The sequence below is a fragment of the Periplaneta americana genome, chromosome 2, assembly GCF_040183065.1.
Source record: "Periplaneta americana isolate PAMFEO1 chromosome 2, P.americana_PAMFEO1_priV1, whole genome shotgun sequence".
In the NCBI taxonomy this organism is placed as follows: domain Eukaryota; kingdom Metazoa; phylum Arthropoda; class Insecta; order Blattodea; family Blattidae; genus Periplaneta; species Periplaneta americana.
In genome coordinates this window covers 57486870-57504720 of record NC_091118.1, presented here as the reverse complement: position 1 = coordinate 57504720, position 17851 = coordinate 57486870, and the positions used below count along the sequence as shown (strand labels likewise).

Below are 17851 nucleotides of genomic sequence, written 5' to 3'. Positions count from 1 at the left end.
TCACTTTGAGAGAGGAACAGAGATTAAGGGTATTTGAGAATGAGGTGCTTAGGAAAATATTTGGGGCTAAGAGGGATGAAGTTACAGGAGAATGGAGAAAGTTACACAACGCGGAGCTGCACGCATTGTATTCTTCACCTGACATAATTAGGAACATAAAATCCAGACGTTTGAGATGGGCAGGGCATGTAGCACGTATGGGCGAATCTAGAAATGCATATAGAGTGTTAGTTGGGAGACCGGAGGGAAAAAGACCTTTGGGGAGGCCGAGACGTAGATGGGAGGATAATATTAAAATGGATTAGAGGGAGGTGGGATATGATGATAGAGACTGGATTAATCTTGCACAGGATAGGGACCGATGGCTGACTTATGTGAGGGCGGCAATGAACCTCCGGGTTCCTTAAAAGCCATTTGTAAGTAGCCTATGTAATATTATACTGTATTTGTATTCTATTATTTCGGAATATATATTTTTCAAAAATTGTCCTATTTTATTCACGTACGATATTATTCTTCTCTATGTTAATATTATGTTATATAATTTCATTGTAGCTGTAATTTTAATTTTAGTTCCTATTTTACTTTATTTTCTATATCCCTCTTATATTAATAATATATCTGAACTGCGACCAAATACGAGCGCTGCTTGTTAGGTCCTCAAATCTTGTTAACATTATTGTATTGTATTGTACAATAGAAAGTTTGTTTCTTTTATAATGACTAAAACATGAACATCAACTTGAAGAGCTTATAATATATCGAAAATATTCGTGAAAACACAATGCATATTGAAATGATAGAATTTTAATTCTTTATTTCATAGTAAGGTGATAAGTTGTAGACTGAAATATTACATAATAAATAAATACTCTTTAAACATGTAATTTTCATCACACCATTGCTCCATTATTCCCGTATAATTATCTCATTGCCCATAATTAATGTATATTGCTTCAAAATAAATTTTGAGTGATGGTATGCATTTGTGAATCTAAATGATTTTAATTTTCTTTTTAACACCTTCTCTCTCTCTTTGGTTAAGGAATTTCTTTGATATCTTTATAATGTCAGAAATATACCCTTTAACATTCACACATGTCACTTCACCTATCTTTTAAAATGTGCTAACCTCTATTGCTCGTTTTCTATAACGTTCATAACTCGAATTCTTTTTAGATATCTTAATGAAGGTTTGCATATTTAGGCCTATGTTTTTTAGACTTCTTGCTGGTGGTACTTAACTGTTCGTCATTCACCCATATGAAGTCAGTTATACAGGGTGGATGCGAAATAACCTTGCAGATTGAAAGGGGCGATAGAGTACACTGAAATGAATAGAAAACCTATATTACAGTTTGTGATTAAATGCACGGTTAATTAGAAAATTAAGTTGGAAGTTTCAGCAGTCCGGCAACATCGCCGCTAACACAGTCGTCTTTCTTCTCCTCATAAAGATATAAGAGGTCAACGAACTCAGGTCTGTTTCTGTACGCGAGTCTCCTTTTGACGCTACGACGTTGCAATCTGCTCGCATCATGCAGTGGCTTGAAATCAGTAGTTTTTAATTTAAATTTACACGAAAACCCTCCACGCTATTGAAATAAATGATTCTTTATTAGATTCTACGATCCTACAAGGGGGAACAGAGGTGAAATTTTTGGCATTGTGGTCAAAAATTCCGATTTTGTGATTTTTACCTAAAGATACTTTACACTTTGAAGAAAATCTCTACAAAACTTCATTTGTCTAGGCCTGTGACACCTGGAACAATTGTGTTCGTCGTCATTTTTATAAGCCTGCATCACGTAAACTTGATAGCCCAGCTACGGTCAGGTATTTAAATCTGCCATAAGCTGCTTTCTGATACTTTTTTTCAATACATTTCGTCATGTTCAAAGTTTAAAGGCTTTTGCTATGTTGATGCTAGGGACATAGGGACATAAAATTTTTAGCGCGTGTTCTACATACTGTGATTAACTAAATGCAGTAGCATTTTTTAATAAACTAAACACTTACGAAATTAAAAAAAAATAAAGTATAGTTAATGGACACTAAAAATTTAAATGTTGAAGTTGCATATATATATATATATATATATATATATATATATATCCTTACACAGATGTAAATCGAGGCGATCAGAAGCATAGGGGTGTAAGTGTACTTAAGTTACTTTTGAGAAAGTGTGATTAAAAGTTACTAAGCATTCGTATATTCCGTGAAGTTTTAATTTGAAATGTTAGTTTGTGATGTGTTTAAAAGATATATCTCTTTACCACTGAAATTTTAAAGGCTTCAGTTTTTAGAAATACCACTTACACCCCTTTGCTTCTAACCTCCTCAATTCAAAATTTTGAATACTTAGTTCCTTTCTAACCATATTACAGATGTAAAAAAAATCAGGCATGAAGTCTCAATATTCTAAGAGAAGATAGATTTTCAAAATATGCAGTTTTTTATATTTCTCTCTTACATGAAATTTTTGAAAAAAAAAAATTTTCTATGTTATGAATGTTTCAAAATTCAGTAAATGAAATAGAACTAAAATATCATTTATGTATATAATATATTACTCCATTATATTATTGCATAATATTTTGTATTTATTTTACAGTTGAATTATTTAATACTTTTTATTTCATTTTATTGTTGTTTAAAGGGGCTATCGGCCCTTGTACTTTCTAGTTAACCGAATCTTCTATGTTTTACCTGATATAATTTCATTGTATTCCTTGTATTATTATTCTGATATTCATCACTTTACTTTTGCTTACATATATTTGATATAATTTCATTGTACTTATTATTATTATTATTATTATTATTATTATTTATTGCATTATTATTTTGATATTCATCACTTTACTTTTGCTTACATATATTTGATTACCTAAATTAAACAATCAAAGAATTATTTTAGTGTAGGCTTAAACTTGTAATATTACTTTTTAATTATTTAATGTAAACTCCACTCCCGGCCACAAGCTTTTGCTTCATCAGGAGTGCCAACCAAAAGTGTACCATTATTATCGTTCAAATAAAATTATTGTTATTATTATTATTATTGTTATTATTATTATTATTATTATTATTATTATTATTATTATTATTTTAATTTGAATAACTCAAAATCCATTTAGGCCTATGTGATGATAATGCAACTTATGTGCAAGAACATTTACAGGAAGGGTATGTGAAGTACACAAAATAAAAAGTCTCTACCTTAAAAATTGTAGACTGAAATTTAACCCATCACCTCCTTTAATAAGAATCTTTTGCAATTGTCATCTTATCGTTGTAAATACCTTATAATTTGAACGGAGTTCTTGCTGTAATTCTGAAATTACCTCCTGTATATTTTCTTGTTTCAGAACCCTCAACAACAATAATCTGACGTCACTGGGGAAGGATATCTTCGAGGACATGTTTCGGCTGCGAACACTTCGACTATCAGACAACAATCTGATCTGCGACTGTCATTTGTCTTGGCTTGCTCGCTGGTTGAGGAGGGCTCCTCGCCTCGGGTTGTACACCCGGTGCTTCTCACCCAATCAGCTCAAGGGGCAGAACGTGGCAGACCTGCACGATCAAGAATTCAAATGTTCAGGTTAGTTTGAGTCCTTAATATTATGCTACCAGCAATTATTTTCAATTCTGCTAATAAATACCACTACTGATTTTGATTTTCCCAATATAAAATTGATATTAGTCATTAAACAGATCATCGATTGCATCTTAATCTTTTGGGAGCAATAATAAACGTTGAAGGTGTAAAATATGATGTTACAGAAGGATTCTTGAAAAATTGAAGCGTTTCGTTCTTGACACACTACTCCTTAAACTATATGATAAATCATAGACTGAAAATAAAGTCATTCAATTGAAAATAATAAAATATAGATTTGCAGTTACCATTACAACAAAATAATAATAATAATAATAATAATAATAATAATAATAATAATAATAATAATAATAATAATAATAATAATGGAAATATGAATTAATGAGTGTAAATTATGTGTACAGGTTCTTGTAGTATAGGCCTAGTTATCAAAGGAGGACGAGGTTAAGCAATAATAATCACAACAGAATTGAAAATAAAACATGATCGATCAATTTTATTATATCAGACTTCGTTTTTCTATATCTCTAATAAAATAATATATAGAAATATAAATAAAATGAGTACAATCAAAAACGCATCCAATGAAGAGAGTAGGCTTAGTGATTATTTATCTAGTGATTTCAGCAGCCTAGGTGACAGAGCATTGAATTAATTTATAAATCTTCTCACTATTCGTGAGCTGCAACAAGGGACAAAGAGTACTCAACCATATAAATGTTTACAAGTTCATTGAACCATTAATTTTGTTTTGACAATGAAACTCTTACAAGTACATAGCTTCAAATAGGCTACATTTTGTGATTGGTGGAAATATACCTAGTTTTAGAGAGGCAAGTGTTACAAAAAAGTAAAAATGCCAATGAACTTGGTTTCATTTCGAATATAGGTGATGCTTCAGGAGAGCAATTGATCCTTTCAATGCAGCTAAGGTTACAATCTGAATAATAGATGTAGGTATTCCAAGCCTCTTAAACACATCTTTCATGAAGAGAGTAGCGGTACCTCTTGCTCCAACCAGAAGTCCGATTACTTCAAGCTCTTCTAGCTGGTACTTTTGGAGGTAATATGGAATGGTAGGATTGTAGATATTCTTTTTTCCTTATCCACTTCTGCTGGCTGTTCCTCATTCGTTTCGAAACGCACAGTGGGATCAATTATGAATCCCGATTTTGTAGATTCCTTGAAAGCTATTATATCTATGCGCCGTGTACTGCCAGTGACGGAGAGACCATGTACTTCTTCAAAGGTGTTGTAATCGGCATCTTTAAGGGCAGTGGCTATAATTGATCGTACTTGGTGTTGTCTAGCGTTTCGCAGAGCTTCGCCGTGCGGACAGGACCCCCCCAGGACGTGTGCAAGAGTTTCAACCTCGTTGTGGCAATGCCTACAACGGTTATCCTGAGATCTTTCGATTAGACTGAAGCATTTCATTGTGAAATTTATTTAAATAGTGCAATCTAACATTGACAATTATGTTCAAAAGCAACAATTTAATTTCTTCACAACACTGTTGTGGAAAGCCAGGTATATCGAGAAGAGCTTTAATGCATGATCCACATTTAAGTTTATGAGCACTGCCATAAAAAATATTAGATATTCAATTTTCGAAATTCATAAGAAATTAATATATTTTATTATTAAACCTAAGACCACATTTCTCTCTTAAGGGCAATCTAACTTAGTTAAGCAATACATTGAGAGTCTCTGCTGTTAAATAGGTCTATTTTGTACCTATACATTTCAACTCTTCTTTATCTGAGATATCCTACAAACGTCTCCTCCTTGTCCCGTATTATTATTCCAATTATTTTGTTTTAGTTATTAACATCTATCACAACCAGTGACGAACATTTCACAGTTTACACAACTTGTCTTTACAATGATGAAAGATTTGAACCCGGGTTTTCAGCTCTACGTGCTGACGCTCTATCCACTAAGCCACATCGGATTCCCATCCCGATGTCGGATCGAATCCTCTCAGTTTAAGTTCCACCTCTTGGGTTCCCTCTAGTGGCCTACCCTCATGCATTGCGTCATAGATGTATGACAGTGGCACCATGTCTACACATGTGCAGAGGTGCACTCGTTATGAGTGTCTAAGTGGCCGGGATCCGACGGAATAAGCGCCGTCTTAAATCACAGAGTGATTATTTTTCGCATATCATATATTATTATGATGTACCGCAGTACATATGACATTTCCGTGCAGGTATTCTGCTTCATTATATGATGAAAGATGAGTGGAACGGAGAAATAGTCTCTCCGGCACCGGGATTTGAACCTGGGTTTTCAGCTTTACGTGCTGATGCTCAATTCACTAAGCCACACCGGATTCCACTCATCTTTAATCACATGATGAAGCAGAATATCTGCACGGAAATATCATATGTACTTCGGTACATCATAATAATAATATATTGTCTTTACAAGCAACAATGCGAAATAGTACCGGCACAGTCTATTGTTCCTAGTACTCCTAGTTGCTAGCTGTTTGGAGCGCTGTAATCTCAAGAAATGCAAAAAAAATCACCTCAAATTTCGTGACTGTATGTACTAAATTGTGGCAATAGGCTATGAATCTCTAAACTTATAAAGACTGTTTTTTTACCCTAATTATTCCAACCCACCCTGTATATTAAAATTTCTTTGCAGGTCTCGTTGAACGGCCTAGCGGGGAGTGTGTCAGCGAGCCACAGTGTCCCCACCCCTGTCGGTGTGCAGACGGTATCGTGGACTGTCAGGAAAAAGCCCTCACGAAAGTGCCGGATCATCTTCCAGAACCCACCACAGAACTGTAAGTATCTCAAAGTCAAGTGGTACTAAAGTGGTTTCAGCAGGAATTGAACTGTATTGTTTGCTCTGCATTTCTTCTTCCAGCATTGTTAAACTGTCACTAGGGCTAGGATTTTGATGACCTATAAATCATGATTAAATGTCCTAAACACAATGCATTTATGACCTAAAAATCTTTAAAAAAATGCCCTTAAAATGCCCTAAAAATTGATCTTACATAATTGCTTTAGTAGGAAAAGAAGTTTTGAACTACTTAATATTTAGACTAGTATTTAAATTAAATTTTACATAATTTTTTCTAAGTAGTACACTTTAATTAATTATTTTACCTGATGTAGTTTCCATGTATGGTCGTTCACCTCTGCTTCGGCATGTGGACGTGAGGTCAGCAGTCAGCTAGTCGGTCTTGGCCCTTCATTGGCTGTAGCGCCATGGATTTACTTTAATTTTAGTTTCCATGTAGTCTACCACAAGACCATTCTAATCCGGAATTAGCAGCTATAGAGGAGTCTATATTGAAGGGGTGGTTGGACTGATCCATTACATGGGGTATACTACGTTAAAATGTCAATATTTTGTGTAGAAAAACGATAAAAAATATTATACAAAATAATGGGTATTAATGGACAAAATATGTAAAGAAAATATCAAAACAAATAAACATTATTTTACATTAATAATGGGGATTTATGGCCAAAATTAAAGGAAAAATGCCTAAAAAATGACCTGAGTTGGAACAGGCAACAAATGCAAAAAAAAAAGCCCTAACAAATATGTCTCAAAACACTCAGTTTATCACATAACATATAAATACTTAAAGCAGCAATATTTCTGGCTTACTAGAAAAAAGATGCAATTTCATCATCAATGCATTGATCAAATCCCGGTGCCGGAGAGAATTTTTCTCCGTTCCACTCATCTTTCATTCATGATATAACTCACTTTATAAGATATTCACAAAATTCTTTCAGCATTTTACTCACAAAAAATGTACACTTGGTTTAGATTAGATTTTTAATACTTAATCTGAGTATAATAATACAGACTTACGAATGATTAATTATTACATGGTCAGTGATTTGTATATTGGACATTATTTTCACATATACATAAAATATCAAAATTTTAATCCAGACAAAAGTTGACTTATAGTCTGCTAAAAGTTTGTTCAAAATTTCATTAACTTCCCTTTAGTGGTTCCTGAGTTATATTCATTTTTGTAAGTAGCGTGTCAGAAAATCAAACTTGCGGGAAATCAACAAACAACAGCTTGCCACTTAAAATCCCAGCGCGCAGGCTACTAATGTCCTCCAATAAGTGCAAGATGGCAAGTAAAGGAGAAAGAAGGCTGAGGATAGGAAAGAAATTGCTATAGTTATAAAGAAAGCAAAGGTTCTCAAAGGCCCGAACGCCCAGGAGTAAGTGGTAAGTTAGTTTTGATGTGTGAGTCAATGTTGCGCCATTCTAAAGTCTGTACAATAGATGCATTTTTGAATATTTTAACGCTGCATTTTGTGTACATATGTAAATCGTTTGATCTCTCTGTAGAAATAGAAGTCTGAAACATTTTAACTGCCTGTATAAAGATATAAATGTCAAACATTTGAACTTTTTGCTTGATGTTTAAGTTCAGAACAAGTTTAGCTACTAGAAACGAGATGTCATAAACTTATTTCGTGTTCCACCTTCATAATACACCAGGTAACATTTTTACGTCTGTCCAAACACTTTGCTCCTTATCGTTCTGTCTCCACTGGAGGTACCGCAGAGGCGGCCCAGTGTTTGTAAAAACAAGGATCCGGGCTCTGCGAGGTCGGGTCTGAACATGATAAACGTTTTAAAGACGTCGATATCCAGTAAACTGCGGTGATATGGAGGGAAATTTTATGCCGCTAATATTGGAACATTGTGCTAAAGGGTGGCGTCAATACCGAGGCCTTGGGATTGCTGTACACTCAGTTCCAAGAAAATATTACTCTCATGGCGTTAAACCAATCTTACAAGTGACATAAAATATGTGATAAATTATTAAGTGTAATTTCAGAATAACTCGGTGTTTCAAAGTAACGCATAATTGCAATTAAAATATAACGAGAGGATTTTGGACGTCAAATATCACACATGTCAAACCTTATATTTACGTAGATGAGAATATTTTTATAGAAACAAAACAAAAATTGGGACTTTTACTATGTGAGTTAAGGCTTCATCGAGAACATATTTAATTATTTTAATATAATCTGAAAGAGTGTAATATTTTTTATGTGATATTTCATTTCTTTTGTATAGAAGCACTATGGTTATGGTTACTATGGTAACAATCCCGGCGCCGGAGAGAATTTTTCTCCGTTCCATTACTCTTTCATCGTATGGTAACAATTATTTTTGATACATTTCCTGTATTATAAAAGCAATTTTATTGATGACATCAAATAAAACAACATATTTTTAACAGAAAATGAGAGAATTCAGATTCCGATGAAGAACATTAAGTCAAGAATAACAAGAATTATAATGAACTTATTCTCATCTCTGAATTTTCTGTTTAGTTAAAAACGTTAAATAAAGATTTGCAATTATAATTACTCGTATAATTTTTTCGTCCCTGAATAGCTTCTTTAGTTGAAAAAGGCCGTTAAATCAAGAATTACAAGAATTTATTGTAATAAATTTATTCCCGTCTTTGAATTGTCTATTTAGTTAAAAACGTTAAATAAAGCATTACAATTGTAATTAGGACTCCTATAATTTTATCTTCTCTGAATAGCTTCTAGAATTGAAAAAGCCCGTTAAATCAAGAATTACAAGAATGTATTGTAATAAACGCATTCTCGTCTTTGAATTGTGTATTTAGTTACAAACGTTAAATAAAGCATTACAATTGTAATTACTCCTATAATTTTATCGCCTCTGAAGAGCTTCTACAATTGAAAAAGCCCGTTAAATCAAGAATTACAAGAATGTATTGTAATAAACGCATTCTCGTCTTTGAATTGTGTATTTAGTTACAAACGTTAAATAAAGCATTACAATTGTAATTACTCCTATAATTTTATCGTCTCTGAATAGCTTCTAGAATTGAAAAAGCCCGTTAAATCAAGAATTACAAGAATGTATTGTAATAAACGCATTCTCGTCTTTGAATTGTGTATTTAGTTACAAACGTTAAATAAAGCATTACAATTGTAATTACTCCTATAATTTTATCGTCTCTGACTAGCTTCTAGAATTGAAAAAGCCCGTTAAATCAAGAATTACAAGAATGTATTGTAATAAACGCATTCTCGTCTTTGAATTGTGCATTTAGTTACAAACGTTAAATAAAGCATTACAATTGTAATTACTCATAATTTTATCGTCTCTGAATAGCTTCTTTAGTTGAAAAAGGCTGTTAAATCAAGAATTACAAGAATTTATTGTAATAAACTTATTCCCTTCTTTGAATTGTGTATGTAGTTAAAAACGTTAAATAAAGCATTACAATTGTAATTACTCCTATAATTTTATAGTCTCTGAATAGCTTCTTTAGTTGAAAAAGGCCGTTAAATCAAGAATTACAATAATTTATTGTAATAAACTTATTCCCGTCTTTGAATTGTGTATTTAGTTACAAACGTTAAATAAAGCATTACAATTGTAATTACTCCTATAATTTTATCGTCTCTGAATAGCTTCTTTAGTTGAAAAAGGCCGTTAAATCAAGAATTACAATAATTTATTGTAATAAACTTATTCCCGTCTTTGAATTGTGTATTTAGTTACAAACGTTAAATAAAGCATTACAATTGTAATTACTCCTATAATTTTATCGTCTCTGAATAGCTTCTTTAGTTGAAAAAGGCCGTTAAATCAAGAATTACAAGAATTTATTGTAATAAACTTATTCCCGTCTTTGAATTGTGTATTTAGTTAAAAACGTTAAATAAAGCATTACAATTGTAATTACTCCTATAATTTTATCGTCTCTGAATAGCTTCTAGAATTGAAAAAGCCCGTTAAATCAAGAATTACAAGAATGTATTGTAATAAACGCATTCTCGTCTTTGAATTGTGTATTTAGTTACAAACGTTAAATAAAGCATTACAATTGTAATTACTCCTATAATTTTATCGTCTCTGAATAGCTTCTTTAGTTGAAAAAGGCCGTTAAATCAAGAATTACAAGAATTTATTGTAATAAACTTATTCCCGTCTTTGAATTGTGTATTTAGTTAAAAACGTTAAATAAAGCATTACAATTGTAATTACTGCTATAATTTTATCGTCTCTGAATAGCTTCTAGAATTGAAAAAGGCCGTTAAATCAAGAATTACAAGAATTTATTGTAATAAACTTATTCCCGTCTTTGAATTGTGTATTTAGTTAAAAACGTTAAATAAAGCATTACAATTGTAATTACTCCTATAATTTTATCGTCTCTGAATAGCTTCTAGAATTGAAAAAGCCCGTTAAATCAAGAATTACAAGAATGTATTGTAATAAACTTATTCCCGTCTTTGAATTGTGTATTTAGTTAAAAACGTTAAATAAAGCATTACAATTGTAATTACTGCTATAATTTTATCGTCTCTGAATAGCTTCTAGAATTGAAAAAGGCCGTTAAATCAAGAATTACAAGAATTTATTGTAATAAACTTATTCCCGTCTTTGAATTGTGTATTTAGTTAAAAACGTTAAATAAAGCATTACAATTGTAATTACTGCTATAATTTTATCGTCTCTGAATAGCTTCTTTAGTTGAAAAAGGCCGTTAAATCAAGAATTACAATAATTTATTGTAATAAACTTATTCCCGTCTTTGAATTGTGTATTTAGTTAAAAACGTTAAATAAAGCATTACAATTGTAATTACTGCTATAATTTTATCGTCTCTGAATAGCTTCTAGAATTGAAAAAGGCCGTTAAATCAAGAATTACAAGAATTTATTGTAATAAACGTATTCCCGTCTTTGAATTGTGTATTTAGTTAAAAACGTTAAATAAAGCATTGCAATTGTAATTACTCCTATAATTTTATCGTCTCTGAATAGCTTGTTTAATTGAAAAAGAATGTTAAATCAAGAATAAAATTACAGAAATTATAGAAACTTATTCTCGTCTCTGAATAGTCTGTGTAGTTGAAAAAGGTTAAATATAGAATTACAATTGTAGAATAATTATTATCATATTGTCTCTGAATGTTCTGTGTAAGCAAAAGAGGGCGTTAAATAGAGATCTATCTAATTATTCTATTTTCTGAATAACCTGCTTAATTATATTTTAAAAGAGAAGTAAAAGAATGCAATAAAATTATGAAACATAGAATTAAAATTTAAATGACCTTCCCGACTCTTAATAGTTTATGTAGTCGTACAAGGACGTTAAATAAATAATTACAATAATTGTAACTTCTTCTCATCTCAGAATACTCTGTGTATTGGGTTGTTGCAAAAGTTCTTAGCGTTTTTTTTGCTATGACAAAGGTTTTGATTTGAGATGAATAAAAGATATCTATGCTAACGCTGGGGTAGTTTTTCGATTCCGCGTCTGAAGGAATCTGCTGGTTTGGAGTTAAACAATTCGTAAAGCATCTTCTTTATCCCACCAGACTCTTAACATCATCTTCTGTGGACGGACACTAACTTTTATACGGGATGCTGTGAGTTGAAACAACAGAACCATTTTCTTGTAGTGATGGCATTTTCCCCGTATACGGCACAAATGTTTCGAGCCGCCTCCGCTGCCTTTGCTCCTCTATTAAACTCGAACATAAGAATATGTTTGAAATGTTCGTTTTTTTTTTTCCACTTGATACTTCATCTTGTTTAGCCCACGATTAGCACAAACGTTCTTAAAATCCCTAAAATTCAGGGCGTATTTACAAGCACAACACTCCATTAATAACAAATGACAAACAAACAAATTGCAAACGATAAACAATCTCCTAACAACGCATTGTTGTGATGATGAACAAAAACCTACTAACTTATACATCAACCTAAGGCCCGTTACACATTTGAAGAGATCTCGCTAGCGAGAAATGTGTTACGAGAAAGAGGCGAAGAGCCTTTCTCCACACACTTATCTAGTTCTCGCTATCACAAATCACACCTCGCTATGATCAGCTATGCACTGTCTTCATGCAGAAAGCATTTTTCTGATTATAGTAATCACTCGTTGGGGGAAATATTACAGGTTATGTATTTGCGTATATTGTCGTACTTAAATATCTGAAAGTTAGAATTTATAAAACAGTTATGTTACCGGTTGTTCTGTATGGTTGTGAAACTTGGACTCTCACTTCAAGAGAGGAACAGAGATTAAGGGTATTTGAGAATAAGGTTCTTAGGAAAATATTTGGGGCTAAGAGGGATGTGGTTACAGGAGAATGGAGAAAGTTACATAACGTAGAAGTGCACGCATTGTTTTCTTCACCTGATATAATTAGGAACATTAAATCCAGACGTTTGAGATGGGCAGGGCATGTGGCACGTGTGGGCGAATTCAGAAATGCATATAGAGTGTTAGTTGGAAGACTGGAGGGAAAAAGGCTTTTGGGGAGGCCAAGACGTAGATGGGAGGATAATATTAAAATGGATTTGAGGGAGGTGGAATATGATGCTAGGGACTGGATTAATCTTGCACAGGATAGGGACTGATGGTGGGCTTATGTGAGGGCGGCAATGAACATACGGGTTCCTTAAAAGCCATTTGTAAGAAAATAAGTTATACTTAAATATATACGTCTAATCTGTAAGTATATTGTCTTACTTTACAAATTATGTACGAACGCCACTATGTTGAATCTGAACCTTCAGATGTTGAGGAAATGGAGTTATATGAACATATTTTGTTAATGAAAAGAAAAAGTAGGCCTAAAATTAAAGCCAGAAATATCTGGAAATCACATTGTACCTCACGAAGATAAGAGCGAGTTTCGGTCACTGATTTCGATTTGGATGATCATACGTTTAGGCGCTATTTCAGGTAGAATAGACCTCAGTTTTTTTTTTCAGTTCATTATATGAAAGAGGATTCTTTGCTATGTTCTGAATAAAATTACGTAAACTGTTAAGACGTATAGATACAGTATTTCAAATGATATAATTAATACTATTAAATCTCGTCAAAATAAAATATAGCCCTATTTATTTTCAGATCATCTGTTATTTGTCTCCAGATTTCTTCTTTAAGTTTCGTGTTTTTATAGTTTTCATCCCTTGTATCTTATAATTAGGCCTACAGGTCACATCGTACAAGTTCGATAAGTTTATGTCTGCAATATTATCAACCATCTTTCCTCATTGTCAGTAAAAACAATACAATTCATCGCCACCTGTGGTATATTTTTCTACATTCAATCGTCATAAAGAGTATAAATGTCAAACATCTTTGACAAATGTGTCAAGAAAATTCGCAGAACTACCGATTTCAGCGAGAAACTCGCTCGAAATTTTCGCCTCGAATGAGAATCTCTTCCAGTGTGTGGATGTCCATTTGAATCATGTTATCAATGTTTGAATTTTTTCGCAACACATTTCTCGCTAGCGGATCTCTTCAAGTGTGTAACGGGCCTTAACCTAACAGTTAAAAAAAAGACCTTAAGAAAGAACTACAATTATCACTATCTTCTTTTCGTTTATGATTAGCCTTGTACTTGAAAAAAATACTGTAAATAATTGCAATTGTAATTACCACATGATCATCTCTCAATGGCCAGTTTGATTTGAAGTTGTCGTGAACTAATATATTTCATACGATGAAAGAGTAATGAAACGGAGAAAAATTCTCTCCGGCGCCGGGATTTGAACCCGGGTTTTCAGCTCTACGTGCTGATGCTTTATCCACTAAGCCACACCGGATACCCACCCCGTCGTGGACTGAAGTCCACACATGTACTGAGGTGCACTCGTTATGAGTGACTAGTTGGCCGGGATCCGACGGAATAAGCGCCGTCTTAAACGAGTGCATCTCAGCACATGTGTGGACTTCAGTCCTACGTTCATAGACATCTATGACGTAGTGTAGAGGGCGGCCACTAGAGGGAACCCAAGAGTTGGAACTTAATCTGAGACAATTCTGTCCGACGCCGGGTTGGGTATCCGGTGTGGCTTAGTGGATAAAGCATCAGCACGTAGAGCTGAAAACCCGGGTTCAAATCCCGGCGCCGGAGAGAATTTTCTCCGTTCCATTACTCATCGTATGATGACGCAGAATATCTGCATGGAAATATCATATGTACTTCGGTACATGTTGTTGTTTTCTAATGCCAGGCGTTTGACAATAAAGTCATTTGACCTCTTGCACTCCAATATTTTTCAAAGATATTATCATGACCAGCCACTGAAGCACAGATTTTGAGGTATTCCGAATCCATTTCTTGGTTTGAGTTGCACAATGGGCAGTTAGGGGACTGATATATTCCAATTCTATGCAGGTGTTTGGCCAAACAATCATGGCCTGTTGCCAATCTAAATGCAGCTACAGACGATTTTCGTGGTAAATCGGGAATTAACTGTGGATTTTGATGCAGAGAGTTCCATTTTTTCCCTTGGGATTGAGTTATCAAATTTTGTTTGTTGAAGTCTAAGTATGTAGATTTAATAAATCTCTTCACAGAGTAATACGTAGATTTAGTAACAGGTCTGTAAGTAGCAGTGCTGCCCTTCTTTGCTAAAGCATCCGCATTCTCGTTTCCCAGGATTCCACAATGGGATGGTATCCATTGGAATACAATTCTTTTATTGAGTGATAATAATTGAGAGAGCATTTTAGTTATTTCTGCTGTTTGAGATGAAGGTGTGTGTTTAGAGACGATTGATAGAATAGCTGCTTTGGAGTCTGACAATATAACTGCATTCCTAAATTTATTGATGTGGCATAGAAGATTCCTGAGACATTCATTTATTGCAATGATTTCACCATCAAAACTTGTTGTTCCATATCGAAGAGATCTATAAAGTGAGAAGAGACAGCACGTAACACCTGCACCGGCACCTTGTTCTCTGGAGATCAAGGATCCGTCGGGTATAAATGAAGCCAGTTTTGTGGAGGGTACTTAATATTAATTGTCTCTAAAGACAATTGTTTCAGCATTTCAGTGTTTACTTCTGATTTCAGTATTTCTTCTGTTAAATTTAGATTATATTCTATATTTAATAGAGTTAAAGGGTTTGGTTTAATTTGTAAGTTTTCTTTTAAATTCGGGATATTGATTTTCTGTTTTAATTCTTGAACAATGGATATGAAACTTTTTTGAGTTTTGAATCTACAGAGAGGTCTGTATGAATGCCAATTGTTACCTGGTAATCTGATAAGTTTTTCATATTGAATCAGTGCTTTTTCTTCTATTGTCATTTTGATGCTGTTAATATTAGTGAAGAATCTCATAGAATCTATTGGAGTTGTTTTGATTCCACCAGTCCTTCGGTACATTAAAATAATATATATAATATATTTCAGTTATTATTTACAATCTAATGTATCTACATTAAATATAGACCTATAATTGTCATGCCACTGTATTTGAATAGCCTCTGAAGTTATAAAGGAATGTTACATACATAATTACAGCGATTAACTTACTGCGTGTTCATATACACAGATATACATTGGAAGAGGTTTTTGTATAGAGAAATACCAGCAAATTTCCGAGCGTCTTAAAATACTTGCTCCTTCACTATCGATTTGTCCGTGTGTGTATGTGTGTGTGAGCATGTATTTTTGTGTGTGTGTGTGTGTGTGTGTGTGGTATTTTTCTTCTTCCACATAAGATCAATATTACATGCTGTAAATTTAATATCGTAATTGCCCTTGGCTCTGCCCACGGGAAGGACATTGACCCCATCACCCACAAAGCAGTTCCCAAAAGACAAAAGCCTCGATGATTTGTATGCCCTTTTTGAACGTCTGACACTATTGTGTAAATTCATTGTCTCCTGTCGCCAGTAAATTTGTTGTAAGGTGTCTCTGGTTGACACAAAATAAGAAAATTCCATACGAAATCACTTTAAAATGCAAATTCAATACTTTCTCTTTCTAGACGTATTTACAAGCTTTTTATAATTGAAGTGGAAGAAGATTTTTATCGTGAAAATGTGTACAGACGGAGTCGTAAACATCTCCTTGTTACAGGTGATGGTTAGCGCCCTAGACAGGGGCGGGACACCCCATAATTATTAGAGTTAAAGGCTTGGCCTTCAAGAAAACTTCTTTTCTCTCAGTTTCTGTAACTACAGCATTGTTCACGCCTCGTTTCTCTGTGTTAACAAACGAATGAAGTTATCAGATCTGCTGTCGTGTTGGGTGCATATCACCTGGGTAATTGTATGTCTTACAGACGTGTTGAGAGTATGACGTAACGTGTTAATACGATACGGTATTTTTCAAAATATAATTTTATTCATACCGACAGCAAGTCTTTGAGCAGATGGCTTCCTGTCGAAAAATCTGGGTTCGCTTCTAGGCAAGTTTAAGATTTCTGACTGATATATAGACTACCCACATTCCAGTAACTTGTTCATTGCCTATTCTTATTTAAATTTGTATCGCTTTCACTTATTTCTTCCTATATAATTTTTCTTTCTCACGTTTTCCCCTTTTCTCGTGTATATCTATTATCTGTTATAGGCTATATATTTAGTGATTTACATGTTTCTTTATTTTGTTTGTATGTTCATCCCTTTCTCTCTTCTTTCCACGTGACCATTTCTTTTTTTTTCTGTATTCTTTCTCGTTTTCATTCTTCTTCCCCCCTCCATTCTCTACTGCAAACTTTTCATTCACTTTTGACGTGTAATGTTTATGCCCTAAATGGAACAAAATCAGCAGTAACTTGCTAGTAAAGCGAGGCCGAGGGCTTATAGACGTACAACGACGTTTATTTAGTTTGTTGAATGAATGAATAGTTTCATTTTTATCATTTCCTTTTTTTCCTTCATTTTCTTTCTGTTCTTTCCCTTCAATTTTCCCATTTTTATTCTTTCATTTTCATTTGTTACCTGTTCCGTTTTCCCTTTTTATATCTCCTTTCCTTCGAGAAGAAGGAACTTCTCTTTGTATCTCATTTCTTTTCAGCCCTTCCCTTTTTCATTTTTTCTTTTTTAATCTCTTTCCATTCTTCTTTATTTATATCATACGTTATTTTCTTTCAGTTCTTTCCATTCTCATCTCATCTTTTCACGTCTTTAGTGTTCTGTCTTCCTTTCAATTGATCCTCTTTTCTTAATTTTTGTTTTTCACCTATTCTGTTTTTATTTTTTTATATTTCCTTTCTTTCCAGTTATTCCTCATTTCAGCCTCTCCTTTGGCATGACCTTCTGAACGAAAATAAAGATCGTAAGATAAACTGTCTCTAATAGAGAATTGCCAGCAAAATTTGTTCGCCGTGTTTCGTTCACGTTCAATTTCGATACTGAATAACTTTTGAAAATCAAAGCACCCTCAAAT

The 17851-nt window shown here is 33.4% G+C and overlaps 1 protein-coding gene across 2 annotated transcripts in view; it reads left to right on the top strand.

Moving 5' to 3' along the window:
- Positions 1-17851, top strand: part of sli (slit guidance ligand) — a 799923-nt gene that overhangs the window by 621993 nt on the left and 160079 nt on the right. For both annotated transcript variants that reach the window (XM_069817706.1, XM_069817697.1), the window contains exons 6-7: positions 3375-3610; positions 6284-6425. In XM_069817706.1, the coding sequence (XP_069673807.1) occupies positions 3375-3610; positions 6284-6425 (378 nt within the window). The remainder of the gene's footprint in view (positions 1-3374; positions 3611-6283; positions 6426-17851) is intronic.